Raw genomic sequence first — 17,199 nt, 5'->3', positions numbered from 1 at the left:
CTCCCGGCGCGCTGGAGTCGGCGGACTCGGGGCGGAGCCAACGGCGAGCGTCGGTGGCGCGCTAAGAGGGAGGAGCGGAGTGAGAGACCGGGCGCGCGCGCGCTGCGTCTCCGGGCGGTGACGCCGGGGAGCAGGCGAGTCGGGAGGATCGGCAGGGTAGAGGGGCCCCGTCGGGCGGCCGAGTGGGCGGTGCCTAGGGCCGCTCTGGGAACCGGGGCTCCCGTCTCACTGGTCCGCTCGATTCTAGGAACAGATCCGGGGCCCCGCGGGGAAGGAAGGAAGAGCGCTTGGTTTTTAGGGGTGCTTCCGCCGCCGCGTCTGGCGTCCCCCAGCCACCGCTGCCGCCGCGGCGAAGTCGGCCCGTCGGTCCGCCAGCCCGCGCTGAGCGGGTCCTGCGGGTCGGGGGTAAGCCGACTCTCCGCACCCGAGGGAGGGGCGTGGAGGGAACGCGCGGGAGGCCTGGCGGGCCTGCGGGAGGGCGCCGCCTGGGGGGGGGGGCGTGTGTGTGTGTGGGGGGCAACTCAGCACCCCGAGACCTGGGCCGGGACTACACGCCGCACCGGGGGCGCTAGCACCCGGGGGTGCGCGGTTAGAAGCCCATTTCACAGGACGGGGAAACTGAGGCACGGCCGAAGGCAAGGTCACACTGCATGTACGTTACTTGCCTTCCCGATTTCGGGGTGTCTGGCCTGAAGGTCGGTCGACAGGAAAAGAGATGAAATGGCTTTGCTTTCCCTGTCGAGCGCCTGGGCCGCCCCCCCCCCCCCACCTCCTGTCACCCTAGCTACCCCGGAGGCTGAGGTTTGAGGATCGCGGTTCAAAGCCAACCCGGGGAAGGAAAGCCCCTGGAATTCACATCTCCAATTAACCACCAAAAGCCGGAAGTGGAACAGTGGATCAAGTTGTAGAGCAATAGCCTTGAGCACAAAAGCTTAGCTGACAGGCCCAGGACCCGCAAAAGGGGAAATACACGCACACACACACACACACGCACACACGCACATTTGCTTTCACAAACCGAGGGGCAGGGGTAAATGGAATAAATTGGACCTGACCGGAATGATGACCTGCGACTACTGGGTGGGAGGAGCAGGTTTGGAACTCTTTGGGCCTTCCCCCCCACCCCCTTTCCCAATCGCCTGCTCTGTTTTAGTTCTTCAGGCTCCACGTTGTTCAATGAACTGGAGCCATTCACAGACTCAGGGCACTCGTGTGGTTTTAAAAGCAAGGTTGAATTGTGTTTCAGTTTGTGGGGGGGGGGGGTGGGGGTGTTGGGGAAACTTAGTATAGAGTTTAGAGAGGGTAATAGAGGCCATTTCTAAGTGCATACTTCCTTTTTTTTTTGTGTGCCTTTGTTCAGTCGTTTGGGCAAGGAAGAGTAGGCTTAGGACAAAGTCAGGAAACCCATAAAACGTTCTTTTCCCTAGCAAGCCTGGCACTCTGGACTGCTTGCGGAGAAAATTTGCTGGTTTTACCATCTCAAAGCTCTCTTTGAGAGAGTTTTCCTGGATGGATTTAAAGAACTGTATTTAGAAGTTTATAGGCCATCAGGAGCCATCTGAGGAGATGGCCCCTTCAGACAGGTCAGGGGCCTCAGTAGGATTTGTATGTATCTATGATGAACACCTTTCACTCTTGCACACTTTCAAATGTAGCTCATGTGAGAGTCCAGTTTGTCTGTCCATCTATCCATCCGTCTATGTGTATCTTATCTTTCCATTTATCTATGTATGTCTTATCTATTTATCTATCTCGTTTGTGCTGATCCAGGAGCTTGGACTCTTGTCTGAGCCTTGTCCCTGAGGTCTATCCAGGCTCTCCCCTAAGGCTGGTACTCTGCCACTTGAATCACAGCTTCACTTTTGGCTTTTTGGTGGTTAACTGGAGATAGTCTCATATGGAATTTCCTCTCTTGGCTGGTGTTGAACCTTGATCCTCAGATCTCAGCCTCCTGAGTAGCTCAGAGGCATGGCCACTGGCATCCAGCTGAGAGTCCAGTCTTCAAGTCAGCTTTGTGAGGCAAACACTGCATGTGACCCAAATCATCCTTAACAATTCCTTAGGATGGTGCAGAGCTTGAGATTGCCATCTTATTTCTGAGCATATCCAATATTGTCAGTTTTTCCTTCAATTTTGAAGCTTGTTATTGCTTCTTTGGTAGTAACCCAGATGAAGTAATTAGGTTACCTCTAGGGGTTGTGTTGTACAAATAAACACGTGAAAGACATGGAGCTCCCCTTTTAAAATACCCTGTTGATGTTTTGGTGGCAGCTTATACTGCTGTGTCAGCTTACCTGGTTTCAATATATGTTTTTAAATCTAGATCAGATCAAGCATTGAGCAGCTTCTTCGCTCTCTTAGCTGACGGTGACCTCTCAGATTTCTTCAGGATGCCTGCAGCCCTTGTAGAGAATAGCCAGGTTATCTGTGAGGTCTGGGCCAGCAATCTAGAGGAAGAGATGAGGAAGATCAGAGAAATCGTACTCAGTTATAGTTATATCGCCATGGTAAGTAGCTCTCTTCTGTTTGACTCACCTTGTATACTTACAGGGAATGTTTAGTGTAAGAGTCTGAAAAGAAAGCCATGGTAAGTTACACATAATGGAAATCTGTGTTGTTTTATGAAACATCAGTCAGCCAGTGTCTGTAAGAAAGATGTAACCTCTAGTATCATAGGTTTTTTGTTTTTTTTTTGTTTTTTTTTAAATAATAGCACTGTTTGAAAGTTTTTAACTGCCTGTTTTTTGGTACTGAGGTTTGAACCCAGGACACTGTACTTGCTAGGCAAGTGCTTTGCTACTGAGCTACATCCTAGCCCACTGAAAGTCTTTAAAGCAGTTGTGCCAGCCCCATAAGGGGACATGTGTTCCTTAGAACAGTTGGACTATGTGCAGGGTTTTTAAGACTTTAAAAAATTGTTATCAGCATTCAGAAACCATGAGACCTCACTTAAATTCTAGATTTCTGGCACCTCTGAGAGGATGGAAAGATCTAGAGGGCTCACTTTCCTGATATCCAGCCGGTGAGAGAGAAAGAGGGCTATCTTGGTAATGGCCCATGAAGAGAGGCCAGTGCTGTTACTCCAGTGTCCTTTACTGTTTTCACAGCCAGCCCACATTTATTTATTTATTTATTTTTGCCAGTCCTGGGGTTTGGTACTCAGGGCCTGAGCACTGTCCCTGGCTTCTTTTGCTCAAGGTTAGCACTCTGCCACTGGAGCCATAGCACCACTTCTGGTCTTTTCTATGTATGTGGTGCTGAGGAATCGAACCTAGGGCTTCATGTATATGAGGCAAGCACTCTACCACTAGGCCATATTCCCAGCCCCAGCTCACCTTTATTCCTTTCCATTTGTTGCTGAGTGTTTGTGATTCTTTTTTTTAAATTTTTTGTTGATTGTGGGGCATGAACTCAGGGTCTAGATGCTGTCTCTGAGCTCTTTTGCTCAAGGCTTGCGCTCTACCACTTTGAACCACAGCGCCATTTCTGGTTTTCTGGTGGTTCGTTGGAGGTAAGAGTCTCACAGACTTTCCTGTCCAGGGCTGGCTTTGAGCCATGATCCTCAGATCTCAATCTCCTGAATAGCTAGGATTTATAGGCATAAGCCACCAGTGCCTGGCTGTGATTCTTGCTTTATAGAGTATGGAAGTAGTTTGGCATTCAAACTATGATCTTTTTCTAGTCATTTTATTCGAATGAAATGCAGCTTCTTGTTATTTGTATTTTTTGGAATGGCTATGTTGTTTCCCTGCATTTGTATTTTCATGCAGCTATTGTTCCTAACTCAGAATGTTCATAATTGACTGCATGTCTACGTATAGCGCCCTAACTCCTATGGCCATCTGCCTTAGGACTTTACATTGTTGGGCACAGCTTCATGTGTCCAGTGCTTCTTTACTAGATAGATACCAGTGAGCACAGAATTTTAAGATAAATATTCCTATATGCCCAAGCTCAGGCTTTAATCATGGAACTTTAAATATTGAGGTAAAAATTTATTTAGAAATGATCAATTCAGCATCCACTATTTTGTGAAACCTTATGGTAGAGGCTTTTTTCCCCTCCCAGGACACAGAGTTTCCCGGTGTGGTAGTGCGGCCAATTGGTGAATTTCGTAGTTCCATAGATTACCAGTATCAGCTTCTGCGGTGCAATGTTGACCTTTTAAAAATTATCCAGCTGGGCCTTACCTTCACAAATGAAAAGGGGGAATATCCTTCTGGAATCAACACTTGGCAATTCAACTTCAAATTTAACCTGACGTAAGTATCTGAAATACTTCTCAAGGTCATTCTTAGATCTCCCACACCTGTGCACACTGATTTCTGGTTTTCATAATTGCAAGTTCTGTTTTCACTCAACCTCAGGTAGATGTTGGGCAGAGCAATGGAAACTATCCCATTAAAGGACTTTTACAACTTGAAAGACAGTTCAGAGCTGTGAGGGTCTAGCTGAGTACTAGAGCAGTTTGCTAGCGTGTCAAAGGCCCTGGTTCAATCCCCAGCACTGAGGAGGAAAAAGAAAAGACAACCCAATTAAAAATTTACAAAAGTACCAGAGGTATGACTCATGGATCTGTTGTAGAGTTCCCAACCAGTGCCAACCCCTGCGTTTAAGCATTACCATCACCCAAAGATAGGAAAAAAGAAAGGAACAAAGAAAAATGAACAGAATAGACATTTTCCCAGAGAAGATATACAAATAACCAAAAGCCCATCAAAACAGGCTCAACAGCATTAGTCATTTGGAAACTGCAAACCCAAAACACAATGAGCTATCAGACCTTTTGAGCTAGTATAGTACTTAATAACAAACAGAAGTCAGTATACGTAAGTTGGTGGTGGTGTGGAGAACTTGGAATACATTAGACATTGCTGTTGGGAGTATATGAGTCTTTGGAAAATTTTAGAGAACAATTTGGTAGGTTCTTAAGAGATTAAGCATAGTTACCCTATGACCCAGCGATTCTGCTCCTAGGTATAAGCTCAAAAGAAATGGAAGATAAGTTGATGTAAAATTTGTACTCCTGCCAGGCACTGGTGGCTTATGCCTGTAATCCTAATTACTCAAGAGGCTGAAATCTGAGAATCAAGGTTTGAAGTCATCCCAGGTAGAAAAGTCCATGAGCCTTTTTTCTTGGGTACCACCAGTCTTGGAGCTTGATCTCAAGGCTTGGGCACTGTCACTGAACTTTTGTGCCCAAGACTAGCTCTCTACCACTTTGAACCACAGCTCCATTTCAGGCCTTTGGGTATTTAATTGGAGATCAGAGCCTCATGGACTTTGCTGCCTGGGAAGGCTTTGAACCCCAATCCTCAGATCTCAGTCTCCTGAGTAGCCAGGATTACAGGTGTGAGCCACTAGCACCCAGCTTGGGTTTCTTTTTGAGGTGGGGAGAATGTTTGATACTTGATAGTGGTAATGGTTGTACAACTGTGAATATATTAAAAGTCATCGATTTCGTGAATTAAATGTATGCTATGTGAGAGAACTGTATTTCAGTAAAGCTATTTAAAATAAAATGAAGTCCCCATTATAATTAGACAAGTATTTGAAGTGATCCTCTCATTTTTTAGCCTAGTAATTTTTTTTTTTTGCCAGTCCTGGGCCTTGGACTCAGGGCCTGAGCACTGTCCCTGGCTTCTTTGTGCTCAAGGCTAGCACTCTGCCACTTGAGCCACAGCGCCACTTCTGGCCATTTTCTGTATATGTGGTGCTGGGGAATCGAACCCAGGGCCTCATGTATATGAGGCAAGTGCTCTTGCCACTAGGCCATATCCCCAGCCCCTAGCCTAGTGATTTTTGACCACTCATTTTACCTATAATTACCTTTCTTTGCCTGTAAAACAGGGTGTTTAGTACCTGCCTTAATAAGGTTGCTAGATGTGGTATAATCCCAGCTTCTTGGGAGGCAGAGGTGGGAGTTAGAGCCCATTCTGGGCAAACTTAATATGACCTTATTTCAGAAACAAAACAAAAGGGCTAGTGATGCTTGTTTGTATGCACAAACACCTGGGTTTAATACCCAGTACTACTAAAAAAACCTGATGCTGTGTGGGTGCTAAACCAATGTAGTTGAATCTGAAGCTTATTTGATAGTGGACTCATTTTGATGTAACTAAACAAATTTTATTTTAATTTATTTATTTTGGCCAGTCTTGGGCCGTGAACTCAGGGCCTGAGCACTGTCCCTGGCTTCTTTTTTGCTCAAGGCTAGCACTCTGCCACTTGAGCCACAGCGCCACTTCTGGCCATTTTCTGTATATGTGGTGCTGAGGAATCGAACCCAGGGCCTCATGTATACGAGGCAAGCACTCTTGCCACTAGGCCTATTCCCAGTCCCTAAACAAATTTTAGTAAAATACACATAGTATAAAATTGTGTGTGTGTGTGTGTACGTACATGCACAACCCAGTACTGAGATTTGAATTTAGGGCATGTCTTTTTTTTTTTTTTCCTCTGTGCTTGTGCGTGTGCGTGCATGTGTGTGCTTGTGCCAGTCCTGGAGTTTGATTTCAGGGCCTGGTCATTGATCTTGAGTTTTTGTGCCCAAGGCTGGTGTTCTAAAACTTGAGCCACAATTCCACTTCCAGCCTTTTGGCGATTAATTAGAGATAAAAGAGTCTCTGGACTTTCTGGGTTGATTTTGAACCACAATCCTCAGATCTCAGCCTTCTGAGTAGCTAAGATTATAGATTACAGGCATGAGCCACTAGCACCTGGCTCACTGTTATATTTTCATACATGCAAATAAGCTATGTGGACTATTCATCCTCATTCACCCTCAGATCCTGCTTTACTTCCTTGCATTCATTTTTTTTTTTTTCTTTTGCCAGTCCTGGGGCTGGCAGAAAAACTCAGGGCCTGAGTGCTGTCCCTGAGCTTCTTTTGCTCCTGGTTAGCACTCTACCACTTGAAGCACAGCACCACTTCTGTTTTTTTTTGTGTGTGTATGTGGTACTGAGGAATCAAATCCAGGGCTTCATGCATGCTAGGCAAGCACTCTACTGCTAAGCCACATTCTCAGCCTCCTTGTTTTTTAATAGCATGTATTAGTTGTATAAAGACTTTTTGCCCAAGGCTGGCATTCTAACACTTGCCATACTACCTCCACTTCCAGTGGTTATTTAGAGATAAGAGTCTCTTGGACTTTTTTTTTTCTCTTCTTTCTTAGTCTTCTTCCCTTTTTCTTTCTAGAATCTCATGTTTTTCCTTTGTTTCTGGCTGGGCTGGGACTCAAACCCGGGCCTTCACAGATGCTAGGCAAGCACTCTGACCACTGAGCCAGACACCCCCCCCCCCCCCCATCTTGGACTTTTCTGGCTTCAAACCTCATCCTCCCAAGTAGCTAAAGACATGAGCCACTGGTGCATGTCCCATTTATCCTTTTGAGAATTGTCTGTTTAATTAATCCATTTATTGTTTTTTCCTGATGAATAGATGTCAAAGAATTATTTTTTTCGTCAGTCTTGAGGCTTGGACCCAGGCTGCATGCTGTGCCTTATCTTTTGCACTCAGGCTAGTGCGCTACCACTTTGAGCCATCGATCCAATTCTGTTTCCTGCTATTTAAATGGAGATAAGGGTCCAAACTTTCCTGCTGGGGCTGGCTTTAAATCAGGATCCTTACATCTCAGCCTCCTGAGTAGCTGAGATTACAGATGTGAACCACCAGCACCTGGATCCAGCAAATAATTGTTTTACCCATTTTGTAAGTAGTCTCAATTCTAGCCATTATTTTCTTTGATGTGCAGAAGCTTTTTATTTGGTGTGATCCTATTTGTCAGTTCTTGCTCTTCTATTGGATTAGATGTCTGTTTTTGTGCCAGTATGTTCCTATTGCTCTTTAGTGTAATTTGAAGTCAGGTATTTGTGATAACTGCATTGCTTATTTTGCTCGGGATTGCTTTGGTTATTCAGAATCTTTTGTGCTTACATATGAATTTTGGGAGTGTTTTTTTCTATGAAAAAGTTTATTGGATTTTTTTTATTAAATTGAATGTTCAGATTGCTTTTCTTTCTTTCTTTTTTTAGATCAGAGATGGGGACTTGAACTTGGTACCTGATGCTTGGTTCATTGGCTGGTGCTCTACTAACTCCCCTCAGACCACTTTTAGTAGTATAGTTGTTTACACAATTTTAGTACTGCTGACCATGAACAGGAGAGGTCTTTGTGTCTTCAAGTGCCTTCTTCAGCCCTTTCTTTGAGGTTTAAGAGTTTCCATTGTAGAGCTCTTTCATATCCTTAGGTTATTTAATTTTTTTGAGACTTGTGAATAGGACTGTTTTCCTGATTTCTCTCTCAGCCTGTTCATTAGTGCTATGTAGGAAAGCTATTGATTTCTGTATGTTGACTTTGTCTCTTGTTGACTAAAAGTTGTAACAAATGTAAAAGCTTCTAGTAGAGTTTTTAGGGTCTTTTTGTCATTACAAATAGGGATAATTTAACTTCTTCATTCCAACTTGAATCTTTTATCTCTTTCTTGTGTCTTATGACTCTGGCTAAGAATTCAAGCACTATAGAGTAGGAGTGGGAGGATAGATGCTCTTGCCTTTTCCTGACTTAGAGGGGATGGTTTCAGTTTTTTTCCCATTTATTATGATGTTGGTGATAGGTTTGTTATGTAGAGACTGTATTACATTGAGGTATAGTCTAGACTTAGTCTTTAGTTTCTGTGAACTGAGTTTTTGTTTTAATCCATTGTGGTATGATAAGAAATAGGAAATTATTTTAATTTTCTTGTTTTTTGACTTTGTGTCCTATGATATGATTATTTTAGAGAAAGTTCCTTGGGCTGCTGAGAATAATGCGTATTCTTTGCTGTGGAATATTCTACAGATGTCATTTAAGCCCATTTGATCTGTATTGTCGTTTAATCCAGAAAATTCCTTGTTGATTTGTCAAGTGGATGTCATTTACTGTTATTGTATAAGAGTCTATCCTGAGCTGGGCGCTAGTGGCTCAGGCCTGCAATCTTAGCTATTCAGGAGACTAAGATCAAAGGATCCCAATTTGAAGCCTGTTCAAGCAGAAAAGTCCCTCTAAGACTCTTTTTTTTTTTTTTTTTTTTTTTTTGCCAGTCCTGGGCCTTGGACTCAGGGCCTGAGCACTGTCCCTGGCTTCCTTTTGCTCAAGGCTAGCACTCTGCCACTTGAGTCACAGCGCCACTTCTGGCCATTTTCTGTATATGTGGTGCTGGGAAATCGAACCCAGGGCTTCAAGTATACGAGGCAAGCGCTCTTGCCACTAGGCCATATCCCCAGCCCCCTTTAAGACTCTTATCTCCAATTAACCACTTAAAATCCAGAAGTGGCACTGTGGCTCCAAGTGGTAGAGCACTAGACTTGAGCAAAAGAGGTCAGGCATAGCGCCCAGGCCCTGAGTTCAAGCCCCATGACTGACAAGTCTATCCTGTGTTTTTATGTCCACTAATATTTGCTTTTCAAAATTTGTATGTTTATAATTGTGACTTCCTGCTGGATTGCTTATCAAAACAAAGTAACTGTTACCTCTTCTGACAGATTTTGATTTGCAGTGTTCTTTGTCATATGAGTGTAGCTCATCCTCTTGCTGTCTGGTTCCATTTCTTGGAAAATTTTCTTCCATTTCACTCTAAACCTATCTTTTTGGTTTTGGTCCGTTATGGGGCTTGAATTCAGGACCTGGGCGCTGTCCCTAAGCTCCTCAGCTCAAGGCTAGCACCCAACCACTTTGAGCCACGCACCACCTGTGGTTTTTCTGGTGGTTCATTGGAGATAAGAGTCTCATGGACTTTCTTGCCCGGGCTGACTTTGAACTGTGATCCTTAGATCTCAGCCTCCTGAGTAGCTTAGGATTATAGGTATGAGCCAGTGGTGCCCAGCTAGGCCTATGTTTGTCTTTGCTAGAGAGGTGTGCTTTTTTGTAGGCAGCAAATCGTTGAGCCTAGTCCTTTTACATCCCATTTGCAGTGTGTATTTGATTGGAGAATTGAGACCATTAGCATTCAGTTATTGAAAGTTATGTAGAAATGCCCATCCTTTTTTGTATATTTTGGTTTTGTAGTGATTTTATTATTTCTTACTACTCATTTTCTTATCTACTCATCTAGTGAAATTTATTTATTTATTTTTGTCTGTTGTGGGACTTGAACTCAGGGCTTGGGCGCTGTACCACTTGAGCCACAGCACCACTTCCGGTTTGAGTGGCTAATTGGAGATAAGAGTCTCAGGGGGACTTTTCTGCCTGGGCTGGCTTTGAACCATAATCCTTAGATCTTAGCCCTCTGAGTAGCTAGGATTATAGGCATGAGTCACCAGCACCCTGGCTAATTTATTCTTCTTAAATTTTATTTGTATATACCTCGAACTAGATAACATGTCCTGCATTTAAGGTATTGGCAGTACTACTACTTTCTGTGTCTGTCTCACTGTTTACCAGCTAAAAAGCAAGCGCTTTGTTTTTTCAGAGAGGATATGTACTCCCAGGATTCCATAGACCTCCTGGCTAACTCAGGCCTACAGTTTCAAAAGCACGAAGAGGAAGGGATTGACACTCTGCACTTTGCAGAGCTGCTGATGACATCGGGAGTGGTTCTCTGTGACAATGTCAAATGGCTTTCATTTCATAGGTCAGTCCTCGGGAACGGGTGCCTGTCTCACTTTGGGCTGGGCTGGAGCAAGAACAGAATTGGTATCATTCTCAGTTTCACTGGCTGTTCTGTGCACCAGTAGCAGTTATGTTTGTTGTTTGTCATTTTCAAACTTTTTTGCCGGTTGTGGGGCTTGAACTCAAGGCCTTGGCCCTGTCTCTGAGCTGTTTTGCTCAAGGCTAGCACTCTACCACTTTGAGCCACCATACCACTTCTGGGTTTTTCTGAGTAGTTTATTGGAGATAAGAGTTTCACAGACTTTCCCACCTGGGCTGGCTTCAAACTGTAATCCTCAGATCTGAGCCTCCTGAATAGCTAGGATTATAAGTGTGAGCCACTGGCACCTGGCTAGTTTTGAATTTTGGGGGAATCAGATCTGCAAATGTGAATCCCTGGGTTCTCTGTCTACTTCCTATAGTAGCTTGTTATAGTTTATGAATGGAGGAATTCAGATTACAGGAGGGCATACTGCTTTGGAAGGTGGAAAGTGTCTAACACAAGTAGCATTATAAGCTTTGAGAAATAAACTGGTTCATTATTAGGGCCAGGTAACTGCTACTGTTTTCCCTAACCTCATGATTTATTCTTTCCTTGTAGTGGCTATGATTTTGGCTACATGGTAAAATTGCTTACAGATTCTCGTTTGCCAGAAGAAGAACATGAGTTTTTTCATATTTTGAATCTTTTCTTCCCATCTATTTATGATGTGAAGTACCTGATGAAGAGTTGTAAAAATCTTAAGGTATGCAATATTTTTCTAAATACCAACAAAAACAAAAAAGTAGGCTTGTTTGGACATTAGTGGTTCACACCTGTACTCAGAACTCTGAGATCTGAGGAGCACAGTTCAAAGCTAACCTGGGCAAGAAAGTCTATGTGAGACTCTTATCTCCAATTAAACACACACGTACACGTACACGTTACGTGCACATGCTAGAAGTGGAGCTGTGGCTCAAGTTTTAGAGCTCTAGCCTTGAGTGAAAGCTAAGTGCTGATATACACAGATAAGCTTGCTGTTTTGCTTTATTGCTTTTTGTTCAGCTTGTATTCTTTTTTTTTCTTTTTCTTTTTTTTTGGCAAGTCCTGGGGCTTGAACTCAGGGTCTGAGCACTGTCCCTGACTTCTTTTGTGCTCAAGGTTAGCACTCTACCACTTGAGCCACAGCGCTACTTCTAGCTTTTTCTGTGTAAGTGGTGCTGAGGAATTGAACCCAGGGCTTCATGCATGCAAGGCAACCACTCTACCTCTAAGCCACATTCCCAGCCCTCAGCTTGTTTCTTGAGTGCCTAGTAGGTACCTGCATTGTGCTATAGGAGCTATTACAGAGCTGAGTGGCACAAGTGTTTATGCAGAACTCTCTGCACAGTCACCTGGGCACAGAGAGGTCCCATTGTTTCTCGCATTCTAAGGTAGGCATTCTGGACTTGAGGCCCATGAACCTAGTGAAATAAGTGTTTCACTAGCATGAGATGTATGTGCACTTTGTTGAGTGTGGGGCTCTGTACTGTTCTAGATTCTCAAGGGGGGTGGAGGGAGGTTTTTTTTTTTTTTTTTTTGCAGTACTGGTATTTGAACCCAAGGCCAAATGCTTGTTAGGCAGGTGCTATAATCTTAGTTCTAGAAAGCTTGAGAGGTCTCTGTAGCAAACAGTTGTCCACAATTTGCTGGCTAGGATGGGATTAGCACTTATCATTATTCCAGCCTTGTTTTATAGTAGTTTTGATTTATTTATTTATTTTTGCCAGTCCTGGGCTTGGACTCAGGGCCTGAGCATTGTCCCTGGCTTCTTTTTGCTCAAGGCTAGCACTCTGCCACTTGAGCCATAGCGCCACTTCTGGCCGTTTTCTATATATGTTGTGCTGGGGAATCGAACCCGGGCTTCATGTATACAAGGCAAGCACTCTTGCCACTAGGCCATATTCCCAGCCCAGTAGTTTTGACTTAAAAGGGCTGAGTTTTAGTGGAAATAGCAATATAGAAAAGAAAGAAATAGCAGGGTACCAGGGGCTCACATCTGTAATCCTAGCAACTCAGGAGAGGCTGATCTAAGAATCTCAGTTTGAAGTCATCTTGAAAGACAAATCTGAGACTCTTAAATCCAGTTAACTTGTAAAAAGCCAGAAGTAGAGGTGTGGCATGAGTGGTAGAGTCACTAGCCTTGTGCAAAAAAAGCCAAGCAAAAGCACAAGTTTCTGAGTTCTAACCACAGTACTGGTACCAAAAAGAAGTAAAAAGCAAAGTGTAGCATAATGCATTATTTAGAGAGGAGAAGGCCTAAAAGATGGGTTTTGAGGCCTGTTAAAATTAGCCCATGGGCTGGGGATATAGCCTAGTGGCAAGAGTGCCTGCCTCAGATACACGAGGCCTTAGGTTCGATTCCCCAGCACCACATATACAGAAAACGGCCAGAAGCGGCGCTGTGGCTCAAGTGGCAGAGTGCTAGCCTTGAGCGGGAAGAAGCCAGGGACAGTGCTCAGGCCCTGAGTCCAAGGCCCAGGACTGGCCAAAAAAAAAAAATTAGCCCACTACACTTCCTGTACCCTTGTTAAGTAAACTCACAAGTGCACTTGGTTGAAGCCAGTAGAATAGTATTGGGTGTGTAGCAGTGTCTGTTTTCCATGACTCCAGGGAGGTCTTCAGGAAGTTGCTGATCAGTTGGATTTGCAGAGGATTGGAAGGCAGCACCAGGCAGGCTCCGACTCACTGCTGACTGGAATGGCATTCTTCAGGATGAAAGAGGTAAGCTCTGTCGTGTGGGAGAGCCTTTGGAAGAGATTTGCTGTACAGAACATGGGTGACTTTTGTGAGCTAAGGTTTGTTGAACATGTATAGTTTGTTGGAAGTTGATGGCACTTTGAAAGCAGTTGTGTTGGCTCACTGGTATCTGTAGTGTGAGAGTCAAAAGAGGCATTCTGAAGTGGAATTGCTTCAGAATACTCAAGTATTTTTCAGCATACTTAGGTTCAGAATAATTTTGTTTGTTTCTTCCGGTTTTCATACTAAAATTCAGTTTACTATCACTCATTCATAAGAACTGAGTTTCTCTTTTAGTTCCTTTATATACCTACTCTGTCTTAAAATTTGAAGAAGTAAGCAAAATTATTATTTTTTGTCCTGGGGCTTGGACTCAGGGCCTGGGCACTGTCCCTGGCTTCCTTTTGCTCAAGGCTAGCACTCTTACCACTTGAGCCACAGCGCCAGTTCTGGCTTTTTCTGTTTATGTGGTGCTGAGGTGTTGAACCCAGGGCTTCATGCATGCACTCCACCACTAAGCCACATTCCCAGTCCTTAAAATGGTTTTATTGACATTTGAAGAATGAACCAGAGCAACTGATGTGTAGACATGGATCTCCTTATTAGAGAATGGTTAGTATGTGTTCCCTTTGGTACTTCTTTGTTTGGTCTTGGGGCTTGAACTCAGGGCCTGGGTGCTGTCCCTGAGCTCTGTTGCTCTGGGCTAGTGCTCTACCACTTTGAGCCACAGTTCCACTTTGGTTTTCTGGTGGGTAGATAAGAGTCTTATAGACTTTCCTGCCAAATCTGGTTTCAAACAGTGATCTTCAGATCTCAACCTAAGTAGCTAGGATTATAAGTTTAAGCCGCCACTGCCCAGCTTGCCTTCATTACTCTTAATAATAAACTACAATTGTTATCCACTACCACCAGCTGGGTAGTTCTGTTATTTAACATTCTGTCCCTGTGGCAAAATAACTGAGATTGCTATGCTAGTGGTTTATGGCTATACTCCTAGCTACTCAGGAGGCTGAGATCTCAGAATCATGGTTCAAAGCCAGCTCAGGTAGTAACTCTCATCTCTGATAAACCACCAAAAAGCCGAAAGTGAAGCTGTGGTTCAAGTGGTAGAATGCTAGCCTTGAGCCGAGTCAAGTCCCAAAGCCTGCATAAAACAAAATAAAAAACCAAAGATCATCAAGTTCAAAAAGTATACTTGGATTCCGTTTCAGAGGTTTCAGCTGGTTGTGGTGCTTTGGGCCACGTGGGGAACAGTAACATGGTGATAGAGCATGGTGGCTAGAATAAAAGCGGAAGGAGCTGGGGTCCCCGTATCCCCTCCATTGTTACCCTGGTCACTAAGAGCTAGTGACCTCACTTCTATCTACCGACCCCCCACCCCCACCCCCAAGGTTCTACCACTTCCATGGTCACTAAGAGCTAGTGACCTCACTTCCTTCTATCCACTGACACCTCCCCCTACCACCACCCCCAAGGTTCCACCACTTCCCAGTGTTACCATGGGCAGTGACTAATCCTCTAATCCTTTAACACATGGCCTTTGGAGATATTCTAGATAAAAATGATCACAAAAGTACTGGAGGCCAGTGGGGTTTTTTCGGTGGTGGTGGTGGTGGCGGTATGGGGCTTCAACTCAGGGCCTGGATGCTGTTCCTGAGCCTCTTTGTGCTCAAGGCTTATGCTCTACACTTGAATCATAGCCCCACTTCCGTTTTTTTGTGTGGTTTTTTTGAGTGGTCAATTGGATATGAGTTTCACAAGGACTTTTCTGTCTGGGCTGGCTTCAAACCATTATCCTCAGATCTCAGCCACCTGAGTGCATGTGTGAGCCACCAGCACTTGGCTGGCCAATGGTTTTTCATGGGCACATTGGTAATATATGGAGATATTATCTTGTCTGATGAGACCAAGGTTGAGATCTGGAGTGGATAGTGTCTGTTACCTCATCCTAGCAACCGTAACCATATTATCACCATACCCTCCCCCCCAACCTTGTTGCTTTTGAACTAGATCTGGCCTTGAACTCATGATCCTCTTATCTTGGCCTCTCAGGTGTTGGGATTTGAGATGTATGTCACTGTGCCTGGCTTATGTGACCTCATTTTACATGTCAGGTAGTGTCAAAGTGATTTTGTTGGGGTTACACAATGAGTCAGGCTGGATCCAGAGGTGGGGCTCTAACCACTGCTTGCTGTGGAGCAGGGGCAGCTGTTGTGAACAGTTGCAGCACAGAGATCGGGGCGTTGAAAGCATTCATGGAAATTCTCGGCCTAATGCAGAGCCTCTGTTTAGAAAAAAGAGCGTCAAAAGACGATCCCAAAGGTTTGGAGGCTTTTCTTTGCTGAGTCAGTGACAACTGGCCTGACTGTCTGTCCTATCCCACAGCTGTTTTTTGAGGACAGTATTGATGATGCCAAGTACTGTGGGCGGCTGTACGGCCTCGGCACGGGGGTGGCCCAGAAGCAGAACGATGATTCGGACTCTGCTCAGGAGAAGATGAGCATCCTGGCGATCATCAACAACATGCAGCAGTGATGGCAGCTCTGCCCTGCAAGGGTGGGCCTGGTCCCCGAATGGTGCTTCCTACACTGACTCTCACCTGCCCCCCAAGAGAAAGCGCTTCTTTCGAGCAAACTGTACCTACCATCTGCACCGAGCAGAAAGACTTTTGTTTTATTGAAGACAAAGATGTCTTTATTTTAGATCCAGAAGAGGGGAACTTGCTCTGAATTTGTAAATAGGTCGTCCGCATTCCTCACCCCTTGCCGCTCCTCTCTGGTTGCCTCCTGCCAGCAGCCATCCATCCACAGCTCACTGACCTTTTTATATACCCAGGACAAGTCTGAAACAAACTAGTAAAATGTATAGAACTCTTACCTGTTGTCCTTCTTTTTTCTTTTTGACTTTGTTGCTAATCTCTGATGAAGATTCTTACTGATTCTCAGCTGAGCTGAAGGGCGTCTAGGGAGAATGGCATAGAATGTTCTCAGGAAGTGGGTTACAGAATTCGAGTCTTTGCCTTTCCTCTTGTCACTTCCCAGACATTTGCTTTTCTTACACTTTGCTAGTCTGTCTATGGAAATGAATTGCTCCTATACTGATATGTAAAGACAGTTTTATTGAGTCTGTCTAGCCTTCATTTATGGCAAACTCCAGATGGGTATTAGTGACTGAAGCATTTTAATGTTTGAGTTCCACAGTGCCACTGAGGTTTGCTGTCACTTATGTGTCATCTGAAGTCATCGTAAGTTGTCAGACAATGAAATAGCCTGGGCTTGATCCTGAAGCAAATGAATAAGCTCAAATAAGAGGGTCTTAAGCCTGTCATTTTCAGTAATGTGATTTCAGAAGGTCAGCAACCTTCTCCTAGTACTTCTCCATTTTCCCCGCCTTTCTGAAAGTTCAGCAAACCCGAGAAAATACAAGGATGGATGAGTGCATCAGGAATGTGAACCCAGAAAAGCTAGTTAGTTACTTATAGAAGGTAGGCAGTCATTTGATTTTGAGAGATCTCTTGGAGTACTTAATATCCCACAATGGGGTAGGAAGCTCGGGACTTTATTAAGAACTAGTCATTTGAAAAGTAAAAGGCTACTGGATGGACACATTTGACAAATACCCTTTGGAGTGGTAGAAATAAAAACTAGTAACTCACTGAAGCGAGTGACTCGTCTTGCAATTTTAAAAGCTTATGGAAAACTTAATTTGAAGTGATTCAAAACTGTCAAGTATTATCAGCTGGTATTTGAGATGCTTGTAAATGTTATTTATGTTTTTAATTTTGTAAAATAAAGATTTCTTTTTAACCACTGGCA

General features: G+C 44.3%; 2 protein-coding genes across 2 annotated transcripts in view; one reads left to right on the top strand and one right to left on the bottom strand.

The window, feature by feature from the left end:
• Nucleotides 1–2,391, bottom strand: part of Faxdc2 (fatty acid hydroxylase domain containing 2) — a 25,301-nt gene extending 22,910 nt beyond the window's left edge. The window contains exon 1 of the mRNA XM_048334284.1: nt 2,295–2,391. The gene's annotated coding sequence lies outside the window, so the exon portion shown is untranslated. The remainder of the gene's footprint in view (nt 1–2,294) is intronic.
• On the top strand, nt 156–17,199 carry Cnot8 (CCR4-NOT transcription complex subunit 8). The gene is made up of 7 exons (XM_048334286.1): nt 156–404; nt 2,324–2,507; nt 4,069–4,262; nt 10,448–10,609; nt 11,228–11,372; nt 13,259–13,369; nt 15,770–17,199. The coding sequence occupies exons 2-7, from the start codon at nt 2,391–2,393 to the stop codon at nt 15,917–15,919; spliced, it is 879 nt and encodes a 292-aa protein (XP_048190243.1). The 5' UTR covers nt 156–404; nt 2,324–2,390; the 3' UTR covers nt 15,920–17,199.

The sequence above is a fragment of the Perognathus longimembris genome, chromosome 25 (genome assembly GCF_023159225.1).
Source record: "Perognathus longimembris pacificus isolate PPM17 chromosome 25, ASM2315922v1, whole genome shotgun sequence".
Taxonomy (NCBI): domain Eukaryota; kingdom Metazoa; phylum Chordata; class Mammalia; order Rodentia; family Heteromyidae; genus Perognathus; species Perognathus longimembris.
The sequence above is the reverse complement of the archived record's forward strand: the minus strand, read 5'-3'. Positions and strand labels throughout refer to the sequence as shown.

What these genes read in the sequence shown, in the direction of transcription:
- Cnot8 (XM_048334286.1), top strand. Translation starts at nt 2,391, where the DNA reads ATGCCTGCAGCCCTTGTAGAGAATAGCCAGGTTATCTGTGAGGTCTGG. An exon ending in AAATGGCTTTCATTTCATAG is followed by an intron (nt 10,610 to 11,227) that starts GTCAGTCCTCGG and finishes CTTTCCTTGTAG; the next exon opens with TGGCTATGATTTTGGCTACA. An exon ending in AGAGTTGTAAAAATCTTAAG is followed by an intron (nt 11,373 to 13,258) that starts GTATGCAATATT and finishes CCATGACTCCAG; the next exon opens with GGAGGTCTTCAGGAAGTTGC.